This window comes from Natrix helvetica, assembly GCF_964273705.1.
Source record: "Natrix helvetica genome assembly, chromosome: 3".
NCBI classification, from domain to species: Eukaryota; Metazoa; Chordata; class Lepidosauria; order Squamata; family Natricidae; genus Natrix; species Natrix helvetica.
The window spans coordinates 59,965,189-59,991,491 of NC_138549.1; the positions used below are offsets into that span (position 1 = coordinate 59,965,189).

The following is a 26,303-nucleotide window of genomic DNA, read 5'->3' on the forward strand; positions in this document are numbered from 1 at the left end:
TTTTTCGGACCCATCATGAAGCTCGGAGATAGTTATTGTCCTATACAGAGAATGGTGTCCATGGGAAAGCACAGCTGGTAGAGACCACCAAACAGACAAATCCAAAGGAGAATAAGTCATTTAATTCAAGACCAAAGCAGATGGGTGGATCAAAATATTCCAAATCCAGGGAAAAAACTTGTTTGAAGAGGCTCCTGGAGGTCTCTGGGGTGGAAATTAATTCAAGGCAACAAAGTTTTTCAAAGGAGGAGTCTCATGCACAAAGACAAAGAAGAAAGAGGAAGTGAGCCATCTTGGCTCAACCAGCACCGGTGGTGAGGAAACAACGAAGTCAGAGTTCCCATGCATAGTTAGAGAAGAATCAGTTCAACCATCCTTTCTCTCACAGTTGTAGTCAAAAGAGGGGAAAAGGGTTTTTTTTCCCCATTAATAAAAGGGAAGTGAAAGCATTTTAAGCTTTTTAAAAACTTTCTCTCTCTCCCTTGCGAGGGAGAGATTTTCCAAGTGCCGCTTTTCCGAGGGGAGTGGAAACTCCCTCCCCCCACCAATTTTGACTCCTCCACTAGTTGAAACAAAGTTCAAGAAAAAACTGCAAGTCAGTCAATAAGGTATTAAACTGTAAAAGACCCAGGGAGAGCCCCCACCTCACCGAGCTTGAGCTGTTGCATTCAAATTAATCGCTTCCTTCCTGGCTGTGCTCGGCGAAGCGTGCGATGGCATTCCACGTGCTCCCTACACTCCACGGCTCCTGGGGCAAAGCTGGAGACCCCCCCCGCTGCTGCCGCCATTCCAGGGGATCCCAGCAAGCTGCCCCTATGGCAGGGCGCCACTCCAAGGCACACTGTGCTCCCCCTAGGATTCAGGGGAGCCCACCAAAGCAGCAAGAAGGCGGACGCAGGCGTCCATCGCCTTTGGCCGCTGGAAGTGGTCTCCCATGGATGAAAATCTTAAAGGGGAAAACAACTCAAGAAGCTTGGGAAACTCTGGAAAATGAGATTATAAAAGCCCAATCCACCACAATACCTCTGGAAAAGAAAAATAAGAGATTCAAGAAGAAACCAACATGGTTCAATAAGGACCTATCTAATGAACTGAAAGTCCAAAAGGATAAGTATAAAAAAATGGAAAGAGGAACACGTAACTATCATCATATAGCCCAAATTTGAAAAAATTAAGTTAGGAAAGCTAAGGCTCAGAATGAATTAAGATTTGCAGCAAATGTCAAAAATAGTAAAGGTTTCATTCAACATATTAAAAAAAGGGAAAAAAAGGAAAAAGTCAAGGAAACTATCCACTAAAGGGAGAAGATGGCAAGGAACTAATGGGCAGCAGGGAGAAAGCAGGGCTGCTGAATTCATTCTGATCTGTCTTCATCAGTGGTGGGTTTCTGCCGGATCACACCGGATCGCGCGATCCGGTTGGCCAATGAACCCGGAAGTAAGTTTCCTGCCCTGCCCCTTTCACGGGACGGCGCTTGCCTGTGCTCCACCAGCTCGGGCGCGACCGGAGAAGTTTTTCTTCTCAGAAATGTGTTCAGTGGAGCGATGGCAGCCTGCGTCCCTTTCAGGAGCTCCACTGAGGAAGCTTCTCCGGTCGCACCCAAGCTGGTTCACGCTGCAGAGACGAAATGCCAGCCTTCGGGTTGCAAACCCCACCTGCCTCCTCTTCGGGCCTCTTGCAGCTGCCAGCTGCTCAGGAAAGGCGGGAGGCTTCAGCTGGCCAACTTGTGTAAGACAAGACAGGCAAGCTGGTGGGCGCATGCCCAGGACAACGTAGAAGGTGCAGAATCAGCTCTGTCTGAAGGCGAGAAGGCTCGGAGCTACCACCACCCCTGCTTGGATCCTCTTCTTTAGGGGTCAGCGGAGGATCGGCTGCGACAGCCTTGCAGAGCAGCGCGTGGAGCCCGTCTCCCCGGGGCTTTTCCTTCGGCTGGTAGGAGGAGGAGAGAGACGGACTCCGCGCGCTGCTCTGCAAGGCTGTCGCAGCCGATCCTCCGCTAACCCCTAAAGAAGAGGATCCACCACCGCTTCTTCTTTAGGGGTCAGCAGAGGATCGGCTGCGACAGCCTTGCAGAGCAGCGCGCGGAGTCCGTCTCTCTCCTCCTCCTACCAGCCGAAGGAAAAGCCCCGGGGAGACGGGCTCCACGCGCTGCTCTGCAAGGCTGTCGCAGCCGATCCTCTGCTGACCCCTAAAGAAGAGGATCCACCACCGCTTCTTCTTTAGGGGTCAGCGGAGGATCGGCTGCGACAGCCTTGCAGAGCAGCGTGCGGAGTCCGTCTCTCTCCTCCTCCTACCAGCCAAAGGAAAAGCCCCGGGGAGACGGGCTCCACACGCTGCTCTGCCGGGCTGCAGCGCGCGGAGCCTGTCTCCCCGGGGCTTTTCCTTCGGCTGGTAGAAGGAAAAGCCCCGGGGAGACGGGCTCCACACGCTGCTCTGCCGGGCTGCCGCTGCCACAGCCGATCCTCCGCTAACCCCTAAAGAAGAGGATCCACCACCGCTTCTTCTTTAGGGGTCAGCGGAGGATCAGCTGCGACAGCCTTGCAGAGCAGCGTGCGGAGTCCGTCTCTCTCCTCCTCCTATCAGCTGAAGGAAAAGCCCCAGGGAGACGGGCTCCACACGGTGCTCTGCCGGGCTGCAGCGCGCGGAGCCCGTCTCCCCGGGGCTTTTCCTTCGGCTGCAGGAGGAGGAGAGAGAAGCCACTTCGGCCACTCTCTTCCAGATGCCCAGCTGGGACCGAAAAGGCGCCCTTTTGACCAAGAAGGGATGAGCTGTGGATGTGGAACTGCGGGGGTCTTTCATGTGCGTAAGCTGAGCAGAAGGAACATCCGTTCCTCAAACCCGGACAGCGCTACTCCCACCTCCCCATTGTCCGAGTTGCAGCAAGTGAAGTGACACGGGCGGCAGGCAAAAGGAGGCTTCTTTGCCAACCTCCCAGCTGGCAAAACAGAAATTTTCGCCAACTGGAAGGTATGTGTGTGTGTGGGGGGGAGAGTGAGAAAGAAAGAGTAAGAGAGAAAGGAAGGAAGGGAGAGAGAGAGAAAGAGAGAGAGAGACAAAGATAGAAAGAGAAAGAGAGAAAGAAAAAGAAGGAAAGAGAAAGAAAGAACGTTGGAGAGAGAGACACAAGAAGGATGGAGGGAAGGAAGGGAGGAGGGAGGAAATAAGTGGGGGAGAGAGACGAAAGAAAGAAAGAAAGAAAGAAAGAAAGAAAGAAAGAAAGAAAGAAAGAAGGAAGACAGAGGAAGAGAACGGAAGGAAAGAAAGAAAGAGGGAAAGAGAGGCACAAGAAGGAATGAAGAAAGAAAGAAAGTGGGGGAGAGAGACACAAGAAAGAAAGAAGAAGGAAGGAAGAAAGGAAGAGGGAGAGAGAGACACAAGAAAGGAAGGAAGGAAGGAAAGAAAGGAAGGAAGGAAGGAAAGAAAGAGGGAGAGAGAGACACAAGAAAGAAAGGAAGAAGGAAGGAAGAAAGAAAAAGAAAGAAAGAAAAAGGAAGAGAACTTATGATCACAATTGAGACCAAAATTTTGGTTCCTAAGCAAGAGCATTGTTAATTGAGTTTCACCACATTTACAAGTTGGTCACTCCCACCCGGTCACATGACCGCTAAGCCACGCCCACAAAATAGGCCACACCTACAGAATAGGTTCTAAAAAAATTTGAAACCCACCACTGGTCTTCATGCAAAATGAAAAAATAGCCCAACCAATCAAAAACAGTACCATAAAATACAGATTAGGAGTGCAAGTCAACATTGGCAAGAAAATGGTAAAAGAACACCTATTCACTCTAGAAGAGTTCAAATCACCAGATCCAGATGGATTCTAAAGCAACTAGCAGACATGGTCTCAGAACCACTGTAAGGGCCTGCCTCTCCTCTCTGTTCAAGAAAGCAGAATCTTGAAACAATTAGCATTTCAAAAAGAACCTTTTATTGAAGGAAAGTGATAGCAAGACAAAGGAAGCAGGATCTGAGGATTCCCATGCAATTCCATTAGGTTAAAGTAATTAGAAACCTCTTCCCTTAGTCCAGTGTTGGATAAGCCAATCCACAGGTGCGAAGTTGTTTTGAGAATCACTGGCTGAAAAGGTGATAAGAAGCTGTTCTCAGGCATCTCTTGCTAGAGGCTTCAGAACTGAGACAAAACAGATGGCCCTCGCCACCTTACATTCCTAAGAAGATAAATCTAAGTACAGGATAGATAGGCACCAGGAAAAAGGTTATATACTAAAGAATGCACCCAGGCCCCTTCCTCACCAGAATGAATGGCAGCATCCTGACAGGGATCTATGGGACCTGACAATCACTGAGCTATATCTTTCAAAGATCCTGGAGCACCGGGAAACCATCAGAAGACTGGAAAGAGCTGACATAATTCCTTTAAAAAGGGGGGGGGGAATTGAGCTAGGAAACTACAATCCTATTAGTCTGACATCAATATCTAAGAAGATACCACTTGAAGGCAGGACAAGAAGCTGGAGCTTTTAAAGTTGAGATTGGACATCCATTTGTCTGAAATAATTTAGGTCACTGCTTAATCAGGAGGTTGGACTAGAAGATATCCAAGGTCCCTTCCAACTCTGTTATTCTGTTAGATGTATAATTATTCTGCCTTAGTCTGTTTAGAATTAGTACAGCTTTCAATTCATTATATTGTACATCATATAAAAAAATCAATCATCAATATTATATGAAACACTTCAGGAAATCAATAGTGCCCCAATTCTTGTTATCAAATTTACATGGTACATTACCCTGCATATGTATCAGATGTTGCCATGGGAAAAGCAAGAGGAAAGCCATGCAATTCTTGCACTATAGGCATTACAGCGAAATAGCTTGAACAAATGACTTGACTGATACACATCTTTCCTAAGCCAGCTTTTATTGTGTATACTTACAGGAGGAACTTAGGGTCTTATCGTTTTCTCACAGCCAGTAAGTTGGGGCTGCTTATATAGATCTGATGTTCTTCGTGCCATGTGAATTGTTGCTCTTCCCTTTACAGCAGGGAGAAGAGACTAGCAGTTCTGTTCCAGCAAAGTCACTGCCTTTCCCTGCTGTGGCAGCTCTTCAATCTGGATGTAGCCAGAAGTAAGAAAACATTCACCCGTTTGGCAGCCCTCATGCAGGTGAACTGTGCAGAGGAGTCTCAAGATGAATCTCAGGTATATTTAGATAGCTTTCTTTTCTGTCCTTGCAGACTATCTCCAGTCTTGTTTTGTTCTTTCTCTATACTAGAGAGAAAACTGGTATCAAATGACACCTGACAATTCATGCTGTAGGTAATTTTGTTTGGATTAGCACTCTCATGGTTTGATCAATTGTTCTTTGGGTACTCTGTCCAATTTGATATATTCACAATGATGATAATTAAAAATCATACCTTTAATGTTAGATACTCGCCCCTCTAGTTGTTGCAAGGACAATAGTAGTTTCCAGTCAGGTCCTCTCTTTTCAGGCGGGAACAGAGAGAGACCTGATTGGCTGAAGCGCTGGCCAACTCCCCTTTAAAAAGGGAGCTGCCAGACCTCTCACTCAGTGGATGCCTGTACTTGACCAAATAAAGAGCTGTTGTTATCTTAGCCTTTTGTGCCTTTCATTACCCAATCTAACACTGGCGACGAAGGTGGGATTGGAAGGCAAATAGGCAGACAAAAGAGTGAAACGCACTATCAAAGAGCTCAGTCACAAGGCAGTGATTCCACCCGGAGCGCAGGAAGGCATCAACCGGCCATTACGAACCCAGAGTCACGATGGCCACCTATGCCCAACCACCTCTGTTCAACCCAGCATTGGACAACTGGGATGCTTATCTGCTGCAGTTCGAGATTTTCTTGGAGGCAAACAATCTCGGTGGCATTCTGGAACCCCAGAAAAAGAACCTGTTCCTGGGTTACTGTGGCCCTGGAGTTCTAGAGACTGCCAAGAACCTCTCCACGCCGATGCCGCTACATGCCGTCTCCTGGACCACCCTCCAGCAAACGTTGAAGACGCACTACGCTCCTAAGCCATCCAAGTACATTCGGCGCTATCACTTCAACATGAGGAACCAGATGGACGGTGAGACAATAAATGAGTACATCGCTGTGCTCCGGAAAGCTGCAGCCCATTGCGAGTTCCCCGAGCTGGATGATGTCATCTTGGACCGGATCATCATGGGGGTCCAAGACCAGAGCCTACAGGCAAGACTGCTGGCGAGAAGCAACCTCTCCCTCCAGGTCGGTCTCGACGAGGCAAGAGCAGCTGAGTCAGCGCAGAAGTCCGTCGAGACCCTCCAGCACCTCCACGCACCCACGGAGGCAACCAAGAGCGCCCGTGTCCACCGTGAGACTGTCGAGCAGGAGAGCTCTGAAAGTGACAAAGAGAGCAGCCACTGTATGCGCAGTACCCGCGCAGCGCCGGTGCGAAAATTCAAGTCACCCGGCCTGCCCTGTGCCAGCTGCGGAGGCGACCACGCAAGAGTAACCTGCCGGTTCCGGGACGCGACATGCCAGTGATGCAAACGGAGGGGACACATCGCCAGAGTGTGCTGCACTGAGTTCCCGGCGACAATCGGTCGCCCCGAGAGAGCGGAGAAGGGGGCAAACCGAAGACAACATCCCAGCCAGAGACACCCCCGACGGTCAGAGGCTGACGACCAAGTGGCCAACCTCACCGCATCCACCCAGGAACACCAGAGCCACCACCTGAAACCGAACGTCCCGGTCCCGGTAAGGCACATCCGAATCAGCCGCTCCAGGAAGCTGAAAGTCACTGTCTTCCTCGAGGGTGCCCCCTGCGAGATGGAGATAGACACCGGGTCATCTCTCATGATCATCTCATGGGCAGTGCTGAAACGGATGATCCCCACAATGCGGAAGGAGGACCTCAAGAGCCCCGATGTCCGCCTCCGTGACTATCAGGGAAACCTGGTTCCCCTCATGGGGCAAGGCACGTTCACCGTCCGCTACAAGTGCATCACCAAGAAGGTGAAGGTGATCAGGGTGCAGGACAATCTCCAGAGCCTTTTTGGAGTAGACTGGTTTCAGGCTCTAGGGATGGTTATTGCCAAAGCCCTAGATGAAGCAAGCCAAGCACCAACTGCTGCTGCCCCCGGGAACGCCGCAGAAACCATTTTTAGGGAGTTCAATGACGTTTTTGCCTCCGGTCTGGGTGAGTACAAGGGGGACCCCATATCGTTTTGCCTAGACCCCAATGTGGCCCCAATTCGGCTCAAACCTAGAGAGTGCTTTTTGCCCTCCGACTGAAAATTGACAAAGAAATAGACAAACTGGTGAGCCAGGGGATCCTTGATCCAGTCGATCATGCCTGCTGGGAAATGCCAATAGTGACTCTGGTCAAGCCTGACGGGTCTATCAAATTGTGTGCCGATTACAAATGCACAATCAATAAGGGGTTGTAGCAAAGTGCGTACCCCGTACCCGTAGTCCAACATCTGTTGCATTCCCTCGGCCCAGGGAAAATATTTGCAAAACTGGACTTGGTGCAGGCATACCAGCAACTGCCAGTAGATGGCGCTACCGCGGAGGCTCAGACCATTGTAACGCACAGGGGGGCGTTCAAATGCAACTGCCTACCATTCAGACTTAGTATCCCCCCAGGGCTATTCCAAGGTATCATGGAATGACTGTTGCAGGGGATACCAGGAGTCGTCCCCTATTTTGATGACATATTGGTATCCGCCGCAAATGAAGCGCAACTTTTAAAAAGAGTTCACGCTGTATTGGACAGAATCCGATTTAAGGGCCTCCGTTTAAAAAAGGAAAAGTGCAAAATAAACGTACCCAGGGTGGAGTTCTTAGGCTACATGATCGATGGCTCCGGGATTCACTCGACCAACCAGAAAATCAAGGCCATTAGGGAAGCCCCCACTCCAAAAAATCAGACCGAGCTCCAGGCGTTCCTTGGACTCCTTAACTTTTATAGCGTGTTCCTCAAGCAGAAAGCGACAGTTGCTGAACCACTACATCGCCTGCTAGCGAAGAACACGGAGTGGATGTGGGGGAAAGCTGAAGCCAAGGTGTTCGCCGTGGTGAAGGGACTTTTATCAGCAGACTCCTTCCTGGTCCAATACAATCAAACCCTGCCACTGGTGCTGACCTGCGATGCATCCCCTTTCGGAGTTGGTGCTGTCCTAAGCCACCGGATGCCGAACGGCACAGAAGCCCCCATCGCATTCTATTCAAGGATGTTGTCTGCTGCCGAACGGAACTACAGCCAGCTGGACCAGGAAGCGCTGGCTGCAGTGGCGGGGGTAAAGCGGTTCCACAAATACCTGTATGGCAGGGACTTCGACCTGGTGATGGACCACAAGCCACTACTGGGACTACTGGCTGGAGACCACCCGACCCCGGTGTCACTCTCCCCCCGCATCACCCGTTGGATGAACTTCCTGGCAGCATACTCATACCAGCTCATCCAGGCACCACATTGGGGCATGCAGACCAAAGACGCATGCCCCCTACCAGAGCTGCTCGCCGACCCGACATCTGAGGCCGCGGTACTCCTGATTGACTGCCTAGACTTGGGACCCATCTCCTCCAGAGATGTCGCACACCATTTCGAAAAAGACCCCATTATCAAGCAGATTTTGAACTGGGTGTGGATGGGGTGGCCCAAGAGACCGGTGGAAACAGAACTCAACCCTTTCGTCACGAAACTCCACCAATTGTCCGCCATCCGGGGTTGTCTATTGTGGGGGGACCGGGTGGTCACCCCGAAACAGCTGCGAGTAGTCGTGCTGGAGGCACTCCACAAGGGTCACCCTGGGATAGTAAGAATGAAGGCGTTGGCATGGAGCTATGTGTGGTGGCCCTATATGGACAGAGACATTCAAGAGTGGGTGGCCACATGCACACCATGCCAAGAGTCCAGGCCTGCTCCCCCAGAGGCACCCGCAAAAGAATGGGAGCGACCCCAAGCACCGTAGTCCAGAGTCCACATAGACTTCGCAGGGCCAGTGCCCAGGCAAACCTTCTTCATAGTTGTGGACGCATTCTCAAAGTGGTTGGAGGTAGTCCAGATGACATCCACCACCGCAGACACTGTCATCAGGGCACTAGGGAGGCTGTTCGCAACCCATGGGTTCCCCGACGTGCTCGTGTCTGATAATGGCCCACAGTTCACGGCCAAATCATTCAAAGAGTTCCTAGCGGCACAGGGAATCTGGCACACCCTCATCACCCAGTTCCACCCGGCATCCAATGGCCAAGCGGAACAGATGGTAAGGTCTACCAAGGAGGCCCTAAGCAGAATGGGCCCGGGCGACTGGAAAACGTGAATAGACCACTACCTCCTGGTCCAACACATCACGCTGAGCACCACCACCCAAAGGAGCCCAGCGGAGCTACTCATGGGACGCCGACTCAGGTCCCACTTAGACCGGCTGCACCCCAACTGCTCTTCCGACACGCCTCCCGACTACACGGGAAAGATCCGGACATTTACCATAGGTGACCCGGTCTATGCCCACAATTACACAGGGGGGACCCTGTGGTTACCCGCAACCATTGTCAGCGTTTTGGGCCCATGATCCTACTCCGTCAGGCTCGAGGACGGACGACATTGGAGGAGGCACATCGACCAACTTCGGGGACAAGTGGAGAACTCCCCACTCCGGCAAATGCCACCAACACCATCACAGGCCGAGCCGCACCACCCACAGACCACTACAGAGGAACCCAGGGACTTATCTGATGGGGCACAGGCAAGTCCTCTGCCGACGGTGCCAGCCAAGGCCTCCAAAAGCTTCCAGGAGTTTCCACCCGATGAGTCCGGAGAAGCAACAGGTCCGACCGCCCCATGAGGAGAAACCCCACCGTCTGAACTGCGCAGGTCCAGCAGGTCGATCCAGAGGCCCGCCTACCTGCGTGACTACGTCACTCGTTAAGATGTTCCATCCTAGAGGGGAGAGGTGTTAGATACTCCCCCCTCTAGTTGTTGCAAGGACAATAGTAGTTTCCAGTCAGGTCCTCTCTTTTCAGGCGGGAACAGAGAGAGACCTGATTGGCTGAAGCTCTGGACAGCTCCCCTTTAAAAAGGGAGCTGCCAGACCTCTCACTCAGTGGATGTCTGTACTTGACAAAATAAAGAGCTATTGTTATCTTAGCCTTTTGTGCCTCTCATTACCCAATCTAACATTTAATGCAGAGGTCAACTGGAAGGATTCTTGTGCATGTTATTGACTGTAATACAGAAACAGGACTTGGGTACTATCTAAATTAAGTAAGTAAGTAATGGAAATAAGCAGGTTTAAATTCAGATACAGATAGTAACTTACACTGGTTTACTGTGGATGAAGTAACTGCACTATTAATTAATAGTTGATTTTCTCATCTATATATAAAAATGCAAAAACATTCACGAAGGAATCATGAAATCTCCAGAACCTTAAAGCCTACAAATTGAGATTTGGCATGTATGTTCCTCTTGGCTTCTAGGTACTTGGTAACAAAAGATTTTTCGAAATGACCATCAAAACTTTAGTATTTTGTATATTATTTATTAACACACTCTGATGCTAAGGAGTTAGATGTTCTACTCCCCCTCACAATCTGAAAACTTGGACATGGGTGTGGCCAGCGTGTGACTCATCTGGCCTGCTGGCCAGGAGATTGGAGAGGAGCCTGAGGGAGAGAAGGTGATAAGATAGGTGGGGCTTCTGTGTGGCAAACCTTAGGGAGAGAAGGTAATAGGATAGGTGGGGTTTCTGTGGGGAAAACCTGAGGGAGACAAGGGGATAGAATAGGTGGGGCTTCTATGGGGCAAACCTGAGGGAGAGAAGGGGATAGGAGAGGAAAAGAGGCTTCTGTGAAGCAAGCTTGAGGGAAAGAAGGGGATAGGATAGGTGGGGCTTCTGTGGGGCAAGCCTGAGGGAGAGAAGGTGATAGGGGAGGTTTCTGTGAGGCCAGGCTGAGGGAGAGAGGGGGATAGGATAGGGGAGGTTTCTATGGGGCCAGGCTGAGGGAGAGAAGGGGATAGGATAGGGGTGGCTTCTGTGGGGCCAGGCTGAGGGAGACAACTTGATAGGAAGGTGGGGCTTCTGTGGGGAAAACCTGCGGGAGACAAGGGGATAGAATAGGTGGGGCTTCTGTGGGGCAAGCCTGAGAGAGAGAAGGGGGCAGGATAGGGTAGCATTCTGTGGGGCAATCCGGAAGGAAAGTAGGTGATAGGGGAGGTTTCTGTGGGGCCAGGCTGAGGGAGAGAAGGGGATAGGATAGGGGAGGTTTCTGTGGGGCCAGGCTGAGGGAGAGAAGGGGATAGGATAGGTGGGGGCTTCTGTGGGGCAAACCTGTGGGATATAAAGGATAGCATACGTGGGGCTTCTGTGGGGCAAATCTGATGGAGAGAAGGGGATATGAGAGGAAAAGAAGCTTCTGTGGGGCAAGCCTGAGGGAGACAACATGATAAGATAGGTGGGACTTCTGTGGGGCAAGCCTGAGGGAGAGAAGGGGGTAGGATAGGGTAGCATTCTGTGGGGCAATCCTGAAGGAAAGAAGGTGATAGGGGAGGTTTCTGTGGGGCCAGGCTGAGGGAGGGAAGGGAATAGGATAGGTAGGGGCTTCTGTGGGGCAAGGCTGAGAGAGAGAAGGGGATAGGATTGGGGTGGCTTCTGTGGGGCCAGGCTGAGGGAGACAACTTGATAGGAAGGTGGGGCTTCTGTGGGGCAAACCTGAGGGATATAAAGGGATAGCATAGGTGGGGCTTCTGTGGGGCAAATCTGATGGAGAGAAGGGGATATGAGAGGAAAAGAGGCTTCTGTGGGGCAAGCCTGAGGGAGACAACATGATAGGATAGGTGAGGCTTCTGTGGGGCAAACCTGATGGAGAGAAGGATATAGGATAGATGGGACTTCTGTGGGCAAACCTGAGGGATACAAAGGGATAGCATAGGTGGGACTTCTGTGGGGCAAACCTGAGGGAGACAAGGTGATAGGACAGGTGGTGCTTCTGTGGGGCAAACCTGAGGGAGTTAAGGGGATATGAGAGGAAAAGAGACTTCTGTGGGGCAAGCCTGAGGGAGACAAGATATAGGATAAGTGTGGCTTCTGTGGGGCAAACCTGATGGAGAGAAGGGGATATGAGAGGAAAAGAGGCTTCTGTGGAGGGGGATGGGAAGAGAAGGTGATAGGGGAGGCTTCTGTGGGGCCAGGCTGAGGGAGAGAAGGGGGTAGGATTGGGGTGGCTTCTGTGGGGCAAGGCTGAGGGAGAGAAGGGGAGAAGAGAGGTTGATGGTAACTATTCATTAATTTTCAAGCTGTAAGTGTTGATTTATCAAACCCGATCACCTAGTTTTGTAGTGGAGCACAGGTATTCAGCTAGTTATCTTATATTCTAACATTAATTTACTGCTATATGTTTATTACTTAGGTTAAAGAGTCTTAGCTTATTTTCTATAATAAGTTTTAAATCAAAAGAAGCATAGTATAAAGAAAAAAAGAAACAGAAATATAGGAAGAAGCAGCCACAATAGAATTAAAATCTCACTTCACAACTTTAGAAAGAAGGCAGTAATATTGATATCAGCCAAATATATATTGGAAGAAGGTGCCATGGTTACATTCCCTAATGCTCAATGCTTTGTTTGTTCTATCATCTGAATTTATTATATAACACAAAGGACATTAAGACCATTCATACAATCTCATACTGTAAATAGGTTCCTGTGGGGATAGTGCGGGTTTTAAGTTTTCTTGAAAATTCAACCATTTGTTTGAGGCAAATTAACAAGATACTAGAATTCACAGAAACAAAAAAAACCTGAGACGTTCAGATATTCTCATTTTTAGCATCAAAGATCTTCAAGAACTATTCTTATCAATTTTGGTCTTCAAATTGGGGTGAGTGCCAAATTGAAAAAGTTTGAGGAAAGATCAAGATAGGTCTTGCAAGTTTCTGACTAAATCAATATTATGTTCTTTCCACTAAAATGTTCTTAATCGGTACCAAAGTTCATTTGTGCCTTTATTTGTAATGTCATAGATAATCTCATCCTATATGGATTTCTCCCTCTGCTATCAAATGATGGGCTGCCAACATGAATGGATGAAGTATGAGTTAATGGCCATCAAACGCAGTTCTCATCTTCAAGTTGTTGGAGGAGGGTTACTGACAATTGCTAAACTAGCATCATCATTGGCTTACATGAAGCTTTGTTTGGGGAACATACCTTTAGCCATCCAACTGGGTAAGTTAGCTTGACAGCTTCTAATGCAGCAAATCTTGGGCTCAAAAGGTATTGATATTTTTGGACTGCATTTTTTTTAAGGTTATCGTGCACACGAGTTATATGAGCAGCTGAAGAGACCTAACCTTGATGCTACTGTGCTCCATGACATCTTCAAAGCCCTTTATCTTAGCACCAGGTACTTGGTTGTATCTTTCTTTTTTCACAAAGAAGTGGCTTTCAAAATAACAAAGTTGGATGGGAACTTGGAGGTCATCTAGACCAGTGGTCCCAAACCTTTTTGGCTTGGTGGCCTAGCGAGGGGTGAGAGGATAGTTCCCCGTGAGTGGTAAGTGGGTGCACACAAGTGCGCACACTCCATTTGTGCGAGCTGCAGCTGTATGCATCTGCTGCTCTCACAAAGGGAGCTTCATACATGAGTGCACTGGTCACCATTTCAGTGAGGAGATCTTCATGCATGCACTCGCCTGCTGGTTTTGCTTTTAATGATAATTGAATCTAAATTGTATTAAATAAAACCAAGCTAGTCTAAGGCTGCATCAACAGAGGGATAGTATAGACATTATCTGAATACTTTATACTGTGCTGGTGAGGCTGCACTTGGAATACTGCATTCAGTTCTAATCAGCGTAATACAAAAAAAGAATCACAATACAAAAAAGAAGCAATGGGCAGAAGGTTGTTAAAGAGAGAGCCAGTCTAGAACTAAGGAGACTAGGAGTGACATGATAGCAATGTTCCAATATTTAAGGGCTGCCACAAGGAAGCGAGGGTCAACCTGTTCTCCAAAGAACCTGAAGGCAAAACAAGAAGCAATGCATGGAAACTCAACCAGCCTAGAACTAAGGAGAAACTTTGTGACAGTGAGAACAATTAATCAGTGGAATGATTTGCTTCAAGAAGTTGCGGGAGATTGGGAAATATATTATCAAGCAGCGGCACTATCATGGATAAAAGACTGGATTATATTGAGGAAAACAAGATTATTGACATTGGAGGGACATGATTTATAACTAGGTTGGCATGCATTTTTGTTGTATGGGAAAAGTAAGATACATAGTTATTTTCAAAGGCATTATGTAAGAAATGCTCTATTATTATTAGGAAAACATTATTTGAAGATTCCAATGTGGCTTTCAATAATGGAAGCATTGACACATCTAAACTTTATTAAGATGGAAAATATCATTAGATATAAAGACATTCTATCAGAAAAGGGAGAATTAAAAAAGAAACAAGAGTTAGAAGAACAAGGGATAGATATGGCTTGGTACACAAAGTCGCAAATACAATCAAGATATGAAAAAGATGCGACGCTTTATGGTTTTTATTTGGAGTTGACAGAATTAGATGAAATACTCACAGGAACAGAAGAGTGAACGATTAAAAATTATATAATTATTTACTTCATATTAAGTTAGAAGAAGAAGTAAAAGAAACAATGATAGCATGGGCAATTTTTTTTGGATATACAATAGAACTTGAGAAGTGGCAGCAATTACAGGAAAGGAATTATAAATTAAAAATGGCTACAGCATATAAAGAGAATTTGTATGAAATGTTTTATACATGGCATATGTTACTGGAAAGACTGGCAAAAATGTTTAAAGATAAATCAAACAAGTGTTGGAAGTGTCACCAGACGCTGGGATCATATTACCATATGTAGTGGATATGTGCAGAGGCAAAAAAATATTAGGCACAAATTTGAATGTGGTTAGAAAGGATGATACAGCAGCATATTGATTTAAAGCCAGAACTGTTTTTGTTGGGTATTTTTCCAGAGAAATATAGTAAAGAAAATGTATATTTAATTATTCATATAATAACTGCAGATAGAATTGTATTTGAACAAAATTGGAAAATGGAAAAAATTCCCTCAGAGGGAGAGGTAATTAAAAAAATATTAGACTGTGCAAAAATGAATAGTTTAACATTCGCAATTAAAGAGAAGGAAGAATCAGAGTATTATAAGATATGGGGATGTTTTTATCATTGGATAGAAAATGAATATAGGCAAAAAGAAATAGAAAACTGAATAATTTGTGGGGGCAACGTAGAATTATAAGGGAGGAGTTGAATTAAAAAGTAATTGAAATGTAAATGTAAAGGCAAGATAAAAATAGATTAAAAATGATGTAACTGTTAAATATGATGACACAAAAACTGTAACCAGATGATACACTGTGTGAGAAAAATTATCCTAGATAATTTTATAAATAGAAAGAAAACCAAAAGAAAAAGCTTTATTTATTGATAAGAGGCTTCTTATCAATAGACTGCATGCACATGTAGGTCTCTCTAGGCAAAAAGAGAATGGTTACAGGTGGAACAGGTAACTCTTAAATACACAAAGTGACATCTCAATATACGTCATCAAGCAATTACAAAAATACATGTGCGTGTTACATGTGATCCGTGTTTATGCTGAGTAACAATGTTGGCAGATATCATGCGGCTGGCACGGAAATATGTCTCAAAATACATTTGAACACTTTTAGGTAGTTTCCAGCAATATGAATGTAAAATGTCAGCTGCCCCCTCCGGAATATCCCCAGAATACCCCAGAGAACTTATGATCGTGTATGTTCTCAAGGCTTAAACAATAGCATGATACTGGCCACCTTCCGTCAAAACATCTCTGGAACATAGGGGACTTGCCAAGGGGACTTCCAAAACCCATTAGGATATTTTCAGCCAGGTCATCATAACCTCGGCCCATCAACTTCTGCATTTTAGTTCCAACTTGTAAATTTCCAAGCAAGCAAGCAAGCAATTAATGCTAAGCTTGTAACATAATCAAAATGGAGTTTCAGACTCAAAATGGTGTTTTACACTTTATAACCCAATTCATCCTTTTTCTCTCACACTGTAAGATTAATGATGTAAGAAAGGTGATGGAAAAATAAATTGAAAACTTTTTTTTTAAAAAAATCATACAATCATTGCTCCATCCCAATTTTTAAAAACCCACATACACACTTCTGATGTGGCCTTGAAATTTGGTCTGCTTTGGTCCAGAGGTGGGTTGCAAATCCCGGCACTACCGGTTCACTTGTGCTCACCCTCGTGCATGCGCAGAAGCATCTGGGTGGGTGGGTGGAGGCTCCTTCCACTGCCACAACCGGTTCGCCCGATCCAGGCAAAACTGGGAGCAACCCACCTCTGTTTGGTCCCAGTAAGGGCAGCATTTGGTCTATCTCCCACTGATAATCTCCCAATAAATGATAGGCTTTCTGAAAAGTAATTTAGAAATAGCTTAACAAGCCACAGGACATAGTTTTTACTTGATTGGCAGAGTAGAAGTAGCAGTCTATTTACAGAATATAGAATAATTAAGTTGGAAGGGACCTTGAAGGTCTTTTAGTCTAACTCTCTGCCCCAGCAGGAAACCCTATATCCATTCTGGAGAAATGGCTGTCCTATCTCTCTTTAAATAGTTCCTGTGATGGAGCACCCACAACTTCTGGAGGCAAGCCAGTTGACTGATTAACAGTCTTACCAAGAATTAACTCCTTAATTCTTGGTAGGAACACTCTTTGATAAGCTTCCTTCTTGTCTTGCCTTCAGGTGTTTTGGAGAATAGGTTGACACCCACTTGTCTGTGACAGCCCCCCAAGTATTGGAAGACTGCTATCATGTCACCCCAATCCTTCTCTTCATGAGACTAAACATACCCTGTTCCTGCAACCCTGACTGCAAGCTTTGGCTTCCAGTCCCCTAATCATCTTTGTTGCTCCTCTCTGCATTTTTTCTTGAGTTTTGTATCATGGTGGCCAATATTGCATGTAAACTGGTCAGATATTATCATTATTATCATTATTATCATTATTATCATTATTATCATTATTATCATTATTATCATTATTATCATTGTTATCATTATTATCATTATTATCATTATTATCATTATTATCATTATTATTATTGCATCAACAGAATTGTATCACAGCGGCCAGTTGTTTTGCTGGATTTGGCATTAATTACTAGTCGGGCCCCACCCAGGGGCCTAGGACGTCATAACGTATTTTCGTAATATGTATCCAAGCAGTGCAGCCTTTTGCATTTGACTGATGGTGATTTTGTCAATTTTTAACTGTTTTAAATGTAATTCCAGTGCTTTTGGAATAGCACCCAGTGTGCCGATTACCACTGGAATTACCACTGCTGGTTTGTGCCATAATCGTTGAATTTCGATTTTTAAGTCCTGGTATTTTGTGATTTGTTCATATTCCCTCTCGGCGACCCTGCTATCACCTGGTATTGCGATGTCTATGATTGTAACTTTATTTTTCTCAACCAGTGTGATGTCTGGTGTATTATGCGCCAGTATTTTATCCGTTTGTATGCGAAAATCCCACAAGATCTTGACCATCTGACCCTCGACGACTTTTTCAGGCTTATGTTCCCACCAGTTTGTTGCTGTTTTAATTTTATAATTTTTGCACAAATTCCAGTGGATCATTTGTGCCACTGAATTGTGCCGCATTTTATAGTCAGTCTGCACGATTTTTTTACAGCAGCTGAGTATGTGGTCAACAGTTTCATCAGCTTCTTTGCAAAGTCTACATTTGGCATCATCAGAGGATTTTTCGATTTTGGCCTTAATGGCATTTGTGCGGATAGCTTGTTCTTGCACAGCCAGGATTAGTGACTCTGTTTCTTTCTTTAATGTACCTGCTGTTAACCATAACCAAGTTTTTTCACTGTCCACTTTATCTTTTATTTTTTCCAGAAATTGGCCATGCAATGCTTTGTCCTGCCAACTCTCCATTCTTAATTTTATCACATCTTTTCTGTATTCTTGTTTCGTCTGTTGGGCCTTCAATAGATTTTGGTTCTTTACTTCGATTAATAGATGTTCTTGACTTTCTTTTAAATAATCAGCCAGTGCATGTTTTTCTTCTTCAACTATTTGCTTCACTTGTAATAATCCTCTGCCACCTGATTTCCGGGGTAGGTATAGTCTATCAATATCACCACGTGGATGTAAACTGTAGTGCATTGTCATTAGTTTCCTGGTTTTTCGGTCTAAAATGTCCAAATCAGCTTGTATTGCCCAAGTGTTTATGGCCTTGATTGTATTTCCACCATTCAATTTAGATTTCAAAATTTTCCTAACTCTGTTGGTGTACTCTCCCCTGACAATAGTTTTTACTTCTCCATGCTTGATGTTATCCAACTGCAGAATGCCTAAGTATTTGTAGGCTTCATTTTCATTGCATTTAATTAGTTGGCCATTGGGCATTTCAATTCCCTCATATGTAGTGATTTTGCCCCTTTTTATGGATACAGTGGCACATTTTTCCATGCCAAACTGCATTGAAATATCGGTGCTGAATACTCGGACTGTGTTTGTAAATGATTGGATTTCTATTTCTGACTTTCCATAGAGTTTCAAATCATCCATATATAATAAATGCGAATTTTTCTCGGCTTTTTTGGCTGTTTGGTAGCCTAATTTCATTTTTTTAAAGATTACTGATAGTGGGATCATCGCGATGATGAAGAGAAGAGGTGAAAATGAATCACCCTGGAAAATTCATCGCTTGATATTAACCATTCCGTAGTTCTCATTCCCTACTGCCAACTCGGTTCTCCATTGTTTCATCGCCTTTTCAGTAAAGGATGTAATATTTTTGCTAATGCCAGTTGTTTCTAAGCATTTTATGATCCAACTATGTGGCAATGAGTCGAATGCCTTTTTGTAATCACTCCAGACCATATTCAAGTTCGTTTTTCTGTTCTTACAATTTTCTAATATCATTTTATCAATTAGGAGCTGATCTTTTGTGCCCCTGCTCCTTCTTTTGTTGCCTTTCTGCTCTACTGGCAAGACGTTGTTTGTTTCCAAATAATCCATAATGTTATCTGCAATAATGCCTGTGAGTAATTTGAAGGTTGTTGGCAAGTATGTTATTGGTCTGTAGTTTTCAGGTATTGTTCCTTTAGTTGCATCTTTCTGAATCAAGTATGTTTTTCCAGTTGTCAACCATTCATCAATTTGGCCATTTTGTAAAATCTTATTCAGTTGCCTGGCCAATATTGCATGTAAACTGGTCAGATATTATTATTATTATTATTATTATTATTATTATTATTATTATTATTATTATTATTATTATTATTATTATTCAATTGTATCACAGCGGCCAGTTGTTTCACCAGATTTGGCATTGATTACTAGTCGGGCCCCACCCAGGGGCTGGAACATAGGGGACTTGCCAAGGGGACTTCCATAACCCATTATTATTATTATTATTATTATTATTATTATTGTTGTTGTTGTTGTTGTCGTCGTCGTTGTCGTTGTTATTGTTATTGCGGCTGGTTGGTAGCCTAACGGCTCGAGTCCTAACCAAGGACCTAGGAATTGTTAAGGTAACGTCGGAGGATATAAGTTGTTCCAAGTAAGGTGGGTTTTTTTGTAGAGTCAGAATGTTCAAGTCAGGTAAATTTAGAATTTTCAAATAGCGAGGTAGACTTTTAGGTATTGCTCCAAGGGCTCCAATTACAATTGGGACAACACATGAATTCTTTTTCCACAGTCGCTCAATTTCAATTTGCAAGTCCTGGTACTTTGTGTTTTTTTCTTGCTGTTTATCTTCAATTCGCGCATCTCCAGGTATTGCAATGTCAATGAACCATACTTTTTTCTTTTCAATTATTGTTATGTCAGGTGTGTTGTGGGCCAAGTGCCTGTCAGTCTGGATTCTGAAGTCCCACAAAATCTTGACTTTCTCATTCTCTAAAACCTTCTCAACCTGATGTTCCCAGTGGTTTTTGCTGTACTCAAATCCAAACTTTTGGCACGATTTCCAGTGAATGATCTTAGCAATGTGGTCATGGCGTTGTAGGTAGTCAGTTTGTGAAATTTTGCTGCACCCACTGATCAAGTGGTCGACTGTCTCGTCTTTCTCATTACAGAGGCGACATTTTGCTGTTGGTGGTAACATGTTGAATTTTTGCCTTCATGCAGTTTATGGCTAAGGCTTGTTCTTGAGCTGCCAAAATAAAGCCTTCGGTTTCTTTTTTCAGTACTCCTGATCTTAACCAGTTCCAAGTTAGTTTTTGGTCAGCTTTGCCTTCAATACTTTTCAAGTATTGGCCATGCATAGCTTTGCTTTTCCAATTTTCAGCTCAATCCTTAATTACTCCTTTCTTATATTCAGCTTTAACTTAGTCGTCTTCAAAAGGCCTCCTTTATTTATTTCCTTAATCATTGGTTCTTCACTTTTCTGGATGTAATCATTCAAGCTGTGTCTTTCTTCTTCCACAGTCTGCTTTACTTGTAGGAGTCCTCGACCACTCTCTGCTCTTGGTAGATACAATTGGTGAACATCACTTTTAGGGTGCAAAGCATGATTCATTATCATAAGCTTCCTTGTTTTTCTGTCCAAATTGTCCAACTCCATCTGGGTCCAGTCAATTATTCCTGCAGAGTATCAGATCACAGGTATATCCCAGGTATTTATGGTTTTTATGATGTTTCCTCCACTCAATTTGGACTTTAATATCTTGCGAATTCATTGAATGTACTTGGCTGAAGTTGATTCTTTGACTTTATTATGTATTAAGTCAGAGGCCTCTAAAATCCCCAAGTACTTGTAGCCTTCTTCTGGTTTTATCATTTCTTCATTCTCTTTTTTTTGATTTTTTTTATTATTATTATTTTCCTTCTATAACACCTTACAGTCATTATATCAACATTATTATGTCATCATACCAGTACATGTAAATATTATTTCGCTTCTATGTTTATAAACCTTTATACACAGTTATCTATCTATCTATCTATCTATCTATCTATCTATCTATCTATCTATCTATCAACTATCTATAGCTGCTGTGGTCAGCAGATGTGTTAATATGTACTTAATTTTCTTTGTATATTTCCCTTTGATTATTCCCAGCAGAAAGAGTTCGGGTTCGTATTTTATTTGTTCTCCTGTAATTTCTTGCACCCATTTCCAATTTTTTGTCCAATATTTTTGAGTTTCCGGGCAGGTCCACCATATGTGATAGAAAGTCCCTTGTATTTTTTTACACTTCCAGCAGGTTGGATTCATGTTTGGGTACATCTTATGGCTTATGGCTCTTCATTTTAACTTAGTGGCTTGCACTTGCATTTGTATTGTTAAACATTGATGTTACCTCCTCCATGCTACACTTGTATATTTGATTTGATTGTACGTCGCCCCGAGTCCCTTTGCGGAGAGGGGGCGACTGATAAGTCAAATAAAATAATAATAAATAATAATAATAATACATTTTAGCCAATCTCATTGGTGGTAAATGCCAACGATAAAACATTTTATACATAATTTCTTTGAGTGCTACTGATCGTGTCAGTTTATAATTTGTGTTCCAAATTCTTTCCCAATCCACTAGATCTGTATTGTGTCCAAAGTTTTTGGCTCACGCTATCATGCAACCTTTAACTTTTTCTTCTTCTAATGTTACTTCTAATAAATATTTGCAAATTTTCGTTATGAATTTATTTTTCGGGCCAATTAAAATTTTATCTATTTGTTGTAATTCTGTGTATATTCCATATTCTTTTACATCTTTTTTGTATCTCGATTGTAGTTGAAGATATGGCCACCAGTCTATATTTATATTTTGCTCCTTTAATTTCTGATTTGTTTTCAAATTTCCTTGGATGTCTAAAATTTCACTACATCTAACCATTTTCGATAGATCTAGCGTACTGGGATGTGTCATGGCTTCCATTATGGAAAGCCATGTCGGTATTTTCATGTAGTATTTTTCTCTAATTTTATTCCAGACCTGTATCAGTGCATCTCTAATATAGTGTCTATTAAAGTATTTTTGTTTTTTTTTTACCCTCTTCCCATAGGAAAAGTGCCACCCTGTTTGCAAATCTGGCCCTCTAATGTTAGTATTCTTTTATTTTTTAAATTTATCCAATCCCTAATCCATGTTAATGCTGCTGCTTTGTAATAAAGCTCCCACTCAGGGAGTCCCATACCTCCTCTGCTTCTGTCATCCTGTAGAGCTTTCAACTTTATCCTGGCTTTCTTCCCTTGCCATATAAATTTTAATATAATCTTGTTCAATTCAATAAAAAGAAATTTCTAATTTTATGGGGATTGTAAGTATAATAGTCTTGGTAATACATTCACATTATCGCTGCTATTTTCCCTAATAATGATAGTTGTAGTTTCCCCTATAACTCTAGATCTTTTTTATTTGTTGCATTAATTTTGTATAATTATTTTCTTTTATAGTTAAGCACTTTGCAGTTAGCCATATTCCAAGATATTTAACTTTATTTGTCACTTGCAGTCCTATTATTCTTTCTAATTCTTTATTTTGTTCTTCCTTCAAATTTTTAGTTATCATTTTAGTCTTTTCTCTATTAATCTTTAACCCTGCTACATCTCCATATTTTTCTAATTCTCGCATTAAACAATTTCCTGTTTCTAGCGGATCTTCTATAATGAATGCCAATGTCAGGCCTGCAGTTATATTCCTTTTTAGGATCTCTGGCCTGCCACACTCTCTATTATTTCATTACGCTGTTTCATTAGTGTAGTAATTGGGAGGGGGAATAGGAAGGAGTAGAATTGTGGAATCTGTTGTTGTCATTCCTTTCTAGAAGCCCAAGGTCATCTTTTGTCTCCGCCCCTCTGCACCTGACCGGAACCAGCTGGGTGGAGATGCCAGCATGGCTGAAGAAGATTCGACCATGTGATGGATTTATGGGTGTGGGGATAAGATCATGAACTTTCAACTGGGTGGAATCCCAGGAAGCTTTTAGATTTGGGATTCCACAGATGTGTCAACATGTCTGTCTTATTAAATTGGAACATTAAGGATAGCTCTGCCTTGGACTCTGATTTAATTCTGCATGATATTTGGAACGCTGACAACCAAATCATCTGCAAAGGCCTGAATTTTATGCTCCTCTCTTTTAATTTTAGTTCCTCTTATCTCCGAATTTTGTCTAATTCTTATTAGCAGACTTTCAAGCATCAGGATAAAGAACAGAGGTGATAGTGGGCAACCCTGCCTTACTCCTTTCATTATTTTAAAGGTCTCTGTACTTTCCCCATTTAATAATATATTTGCCCTTTGGGTAGAGTATATTGTTTCTATTAATCTTTCAAATTGGTCCCCTAATTTCAAATTCTTAATTTGTTGCCTCATGAATTCCCAATTTAAATAGTCAAATGCCTTCTGTGCATCCAGAAAAACAAGTGCCACTTGTTTCTCTGGATGCGCCTCATAGTACTCCAAGATATTTGCTACTATTCTGGTATTATTCCTAATTTGTCTTGTTGGGAGAAATCCATTTTGGTCTGGATGTATATAGTCATTTAATAGCTTTTTCAATCTCTCCACTATTATTGTTGTGAATATTTTATAGTCGTCATTTAACAATGAGATTGGCCTATAGTTTTGAATCTGCACCTTCTTTAAATATTAATTTTTATCTGCACCTTCTTTAAATATTAATGTAATATGTACTTCCCTCCATGAATCCAGTATTTTTGCTTTCATCAGTGCCCTCATTATACATCTCCAACATCAAGGGTTCTATCAATTCGTTCAATTCATCTATTATTTTATACCATTCTGCTGCAAATCCATCTGGGCCTGGCGTTTTATTATTTTTCTGTTTTTGGATTGCCTGTTTCAATTCTAGTTTCATTATTTTTTTTACAACATTTCTATCATGTCTTCTGTTATTGGTGGTATTTCTTCTCCGTTCATGTTAGATATTCACTCTATCTGCTATGGTTTCCACCAAGGTCCTCTGTTCAGGTGGGAACCGAGATTGAATCCTATTGGTTAAGAGGTCTGACAGCTCCCTATAAAAGGGCTGCTGTCAGACCAAGCAGTTGCTGGATTGTACAGACTGTTCTACTGTTAATAAAGAGCTGTTGTTGCCACAAGCCTATCTCAGCCTTCTCAATACCCAATCTAACACTGGCGATGAGCATGGGATTGGAAGGCAAATAGGCAAAGAAGAAGAACAGCAGATCCAGCAAGTAGATCCAGCCCGGAGCTCTCGGTGCTGCATCGAGTGGCCATTTTGAGCAGCAAACTCAAATCACGCTCTGTACGAAAATGGCCATGCACGCCCTGCCAACTCCGTATGACCCGGTGGCTGAACACTGGGAATCGTATATGTTATGATTCAAATAATTCCTCGAGGCGAATGACCTGATGGGCATCCCTGAAACCAGAAAGAAGAAACTGTTTCTGGGGTACTGCGGCCGAGAGGTTTTTGAAACCGCAAAGAACCTGTTGGAGCCAACCCCACTACAAGCAGTTCCTTGGGCAGCATTACAACAGACTTTGAAAATCCACTATGCGCCCAAGTCATCGAGGCACGTTCGCCGCCATGAATTCAATATTAGGAACCAGAAAGCGGGCAAATCGATCAATGAATACGTGGCGGCACTTTGTAAGGCAGCCACATACTGCGAGTTCTGTGACTTGGATGATTTAATATTGGACCGCATTATCTGCAGAGTGCGAGACATCAATCTGCAGAGGAGATTGCTTGCCAGATCAAATCTGTCCCTGCAGATCACACTCGACGAAGCAAGAGCGTCCAAGTCAGCAGACAAGTCAACGGAGACCCTGCAGTGCCAACAAAACGTGCCACAAGCCGCGCAGAAACAAACGTGCATTCACCACAAGGCTGCAGAGCCTGAGCAATCTGACAGCGAAGAAGATGAAAGCTACTGCATGTGCAGTAGCCGCACGAAGCCGGCGTGAAAATTCAACTCGCAAATGCCACCCTACGCAAGCTGCGGAGGAGACCATGCCCAGTCTACTTGTCGATTCTGAGACGCAACCTGTCGGCGTTGCGAACGAAAGGGGCACATTGCCAAAGTGTGCCGGAGCGAATTCCCTGCCACCACATGGCAGCCTAAAGATTCTCCTAACCGCCAGCAGAGGCCCACCTCAGGGGCCTGGCATAAATCACAAGGGCGCCCAGAGAGAGAAACAAAGGTTACCTATCACACCGCGATAGGAGAAGTCCTCACTCGGCGGCCAAAAAAACTGAAGATCACTGTCCTCATAGAGGACGCTCCCTGTGAGCTTGAAATAGACACTGGATCGTCATTAACGATCATGTCCTGGTCGACCCTGAAGCAAGCCATTCCGAGCTTGAAAAAACAGCACCTTCGCAACCCTGACATCAGCCTGCGAGACTATCAGGGGAACCAAGTCCCCATTGTCAGCCAGGGCACCTTCCGCGTAAGGTTCAAAGACTTCCACACTAAACTTCCCATGACTGTGGCCAGAAACAACCTGCAGAGCCGCCTGGGGATAAACTGGTTGCAAGCCCTGGGGTTGGAGATGACCGGGATCACCTCCGTGAAGGAAGACAAAGCAGAGGCCATCTTTAAGGAGTTCGAGGATGTCTTCGGTAAGTATGTGGGGACGCCAATCTCCTTTAGCTTAGAGTGGCGCCCTGCCATAGGGGCAGCTTGCTGGGACCCCCTGGAACGGTGGCGGCAGCGGGGGGGTCTCCAGCTTTGCCCCAGGAGCCCTGGAGCATAGGGAGCACATGGAATCCCATCGCGCGCTTCGCCGAGCACAGCCAGGAAGGAAATGATTAATTTGAATGCAACAGCTGAAGCGCGGTGAGGTGGGGGCTCTCCCCGGGTCTTTTACAGTTTAATACCTTATTGACTGACTTGCAGTTTCTTCTTGGACTTCGTTTCAACCAGTGGAGGAGTTAAAATTGGAGGGGGGAGGGAATTTCCACCCCCCTCGGAAAAGCGGCACTTGGAAAATCTCTCCCTTGCAAGGGAGAGAGAGAAAGTTTAAAAAAAAGTTTAAAATACTTTCACTTCCCTTAATTAATGGGGAAAAAAAACCTTTTTTTTCTCTTTTGACTACAACTGTGAGAGAAAGGATGGTTGAACTGATTCTTCTCTAAACTATGCATGGGAACTTTGACTTTGTTGTTTCCTGACCATCGGTGCTGGCTGAGCCAAAATGGCTCACTTCCTCTTTCTTCTTTGTCTTTGTGCATGAGACTCCTCCTTTGAAAAACTTTGTTGCCTTGAATTAATTTCCACCCCAGAGACCTCCAGGAGCCTCTTCAAACAAGTTTTTTCCCTGGAT

General features: G+C 44.3%; 1 protein-coding gene across 1 annotated transcript in view; it reads left to right on the plus strand.

The window, feature by feature from the left end:
• The window catches only part of ADCY10 (adenylate cyclase 10), a 219,639-nt gene that overhangs the window by 174,176 nt on the left and 19,160 nt on the right, over positions 1-26,303 (plus strand). The window contains exons 28-30 of the mRNA XM_081946448.1: positions 5,008-5,167; positions 12,983-13,187; positions 13,269-13,365. Of these exons, the coding sequence (XP_081802574.1) occupies positions 5,008-5,167; positions 12,983-13,187; positions 13,269-13,365 (462 nt within the window). The remainder of the gene's footprint in view (positions 1-5,007; positions 5,168-12,982; positions 13,188-13,268; positions 13,366-26,303) is intronic.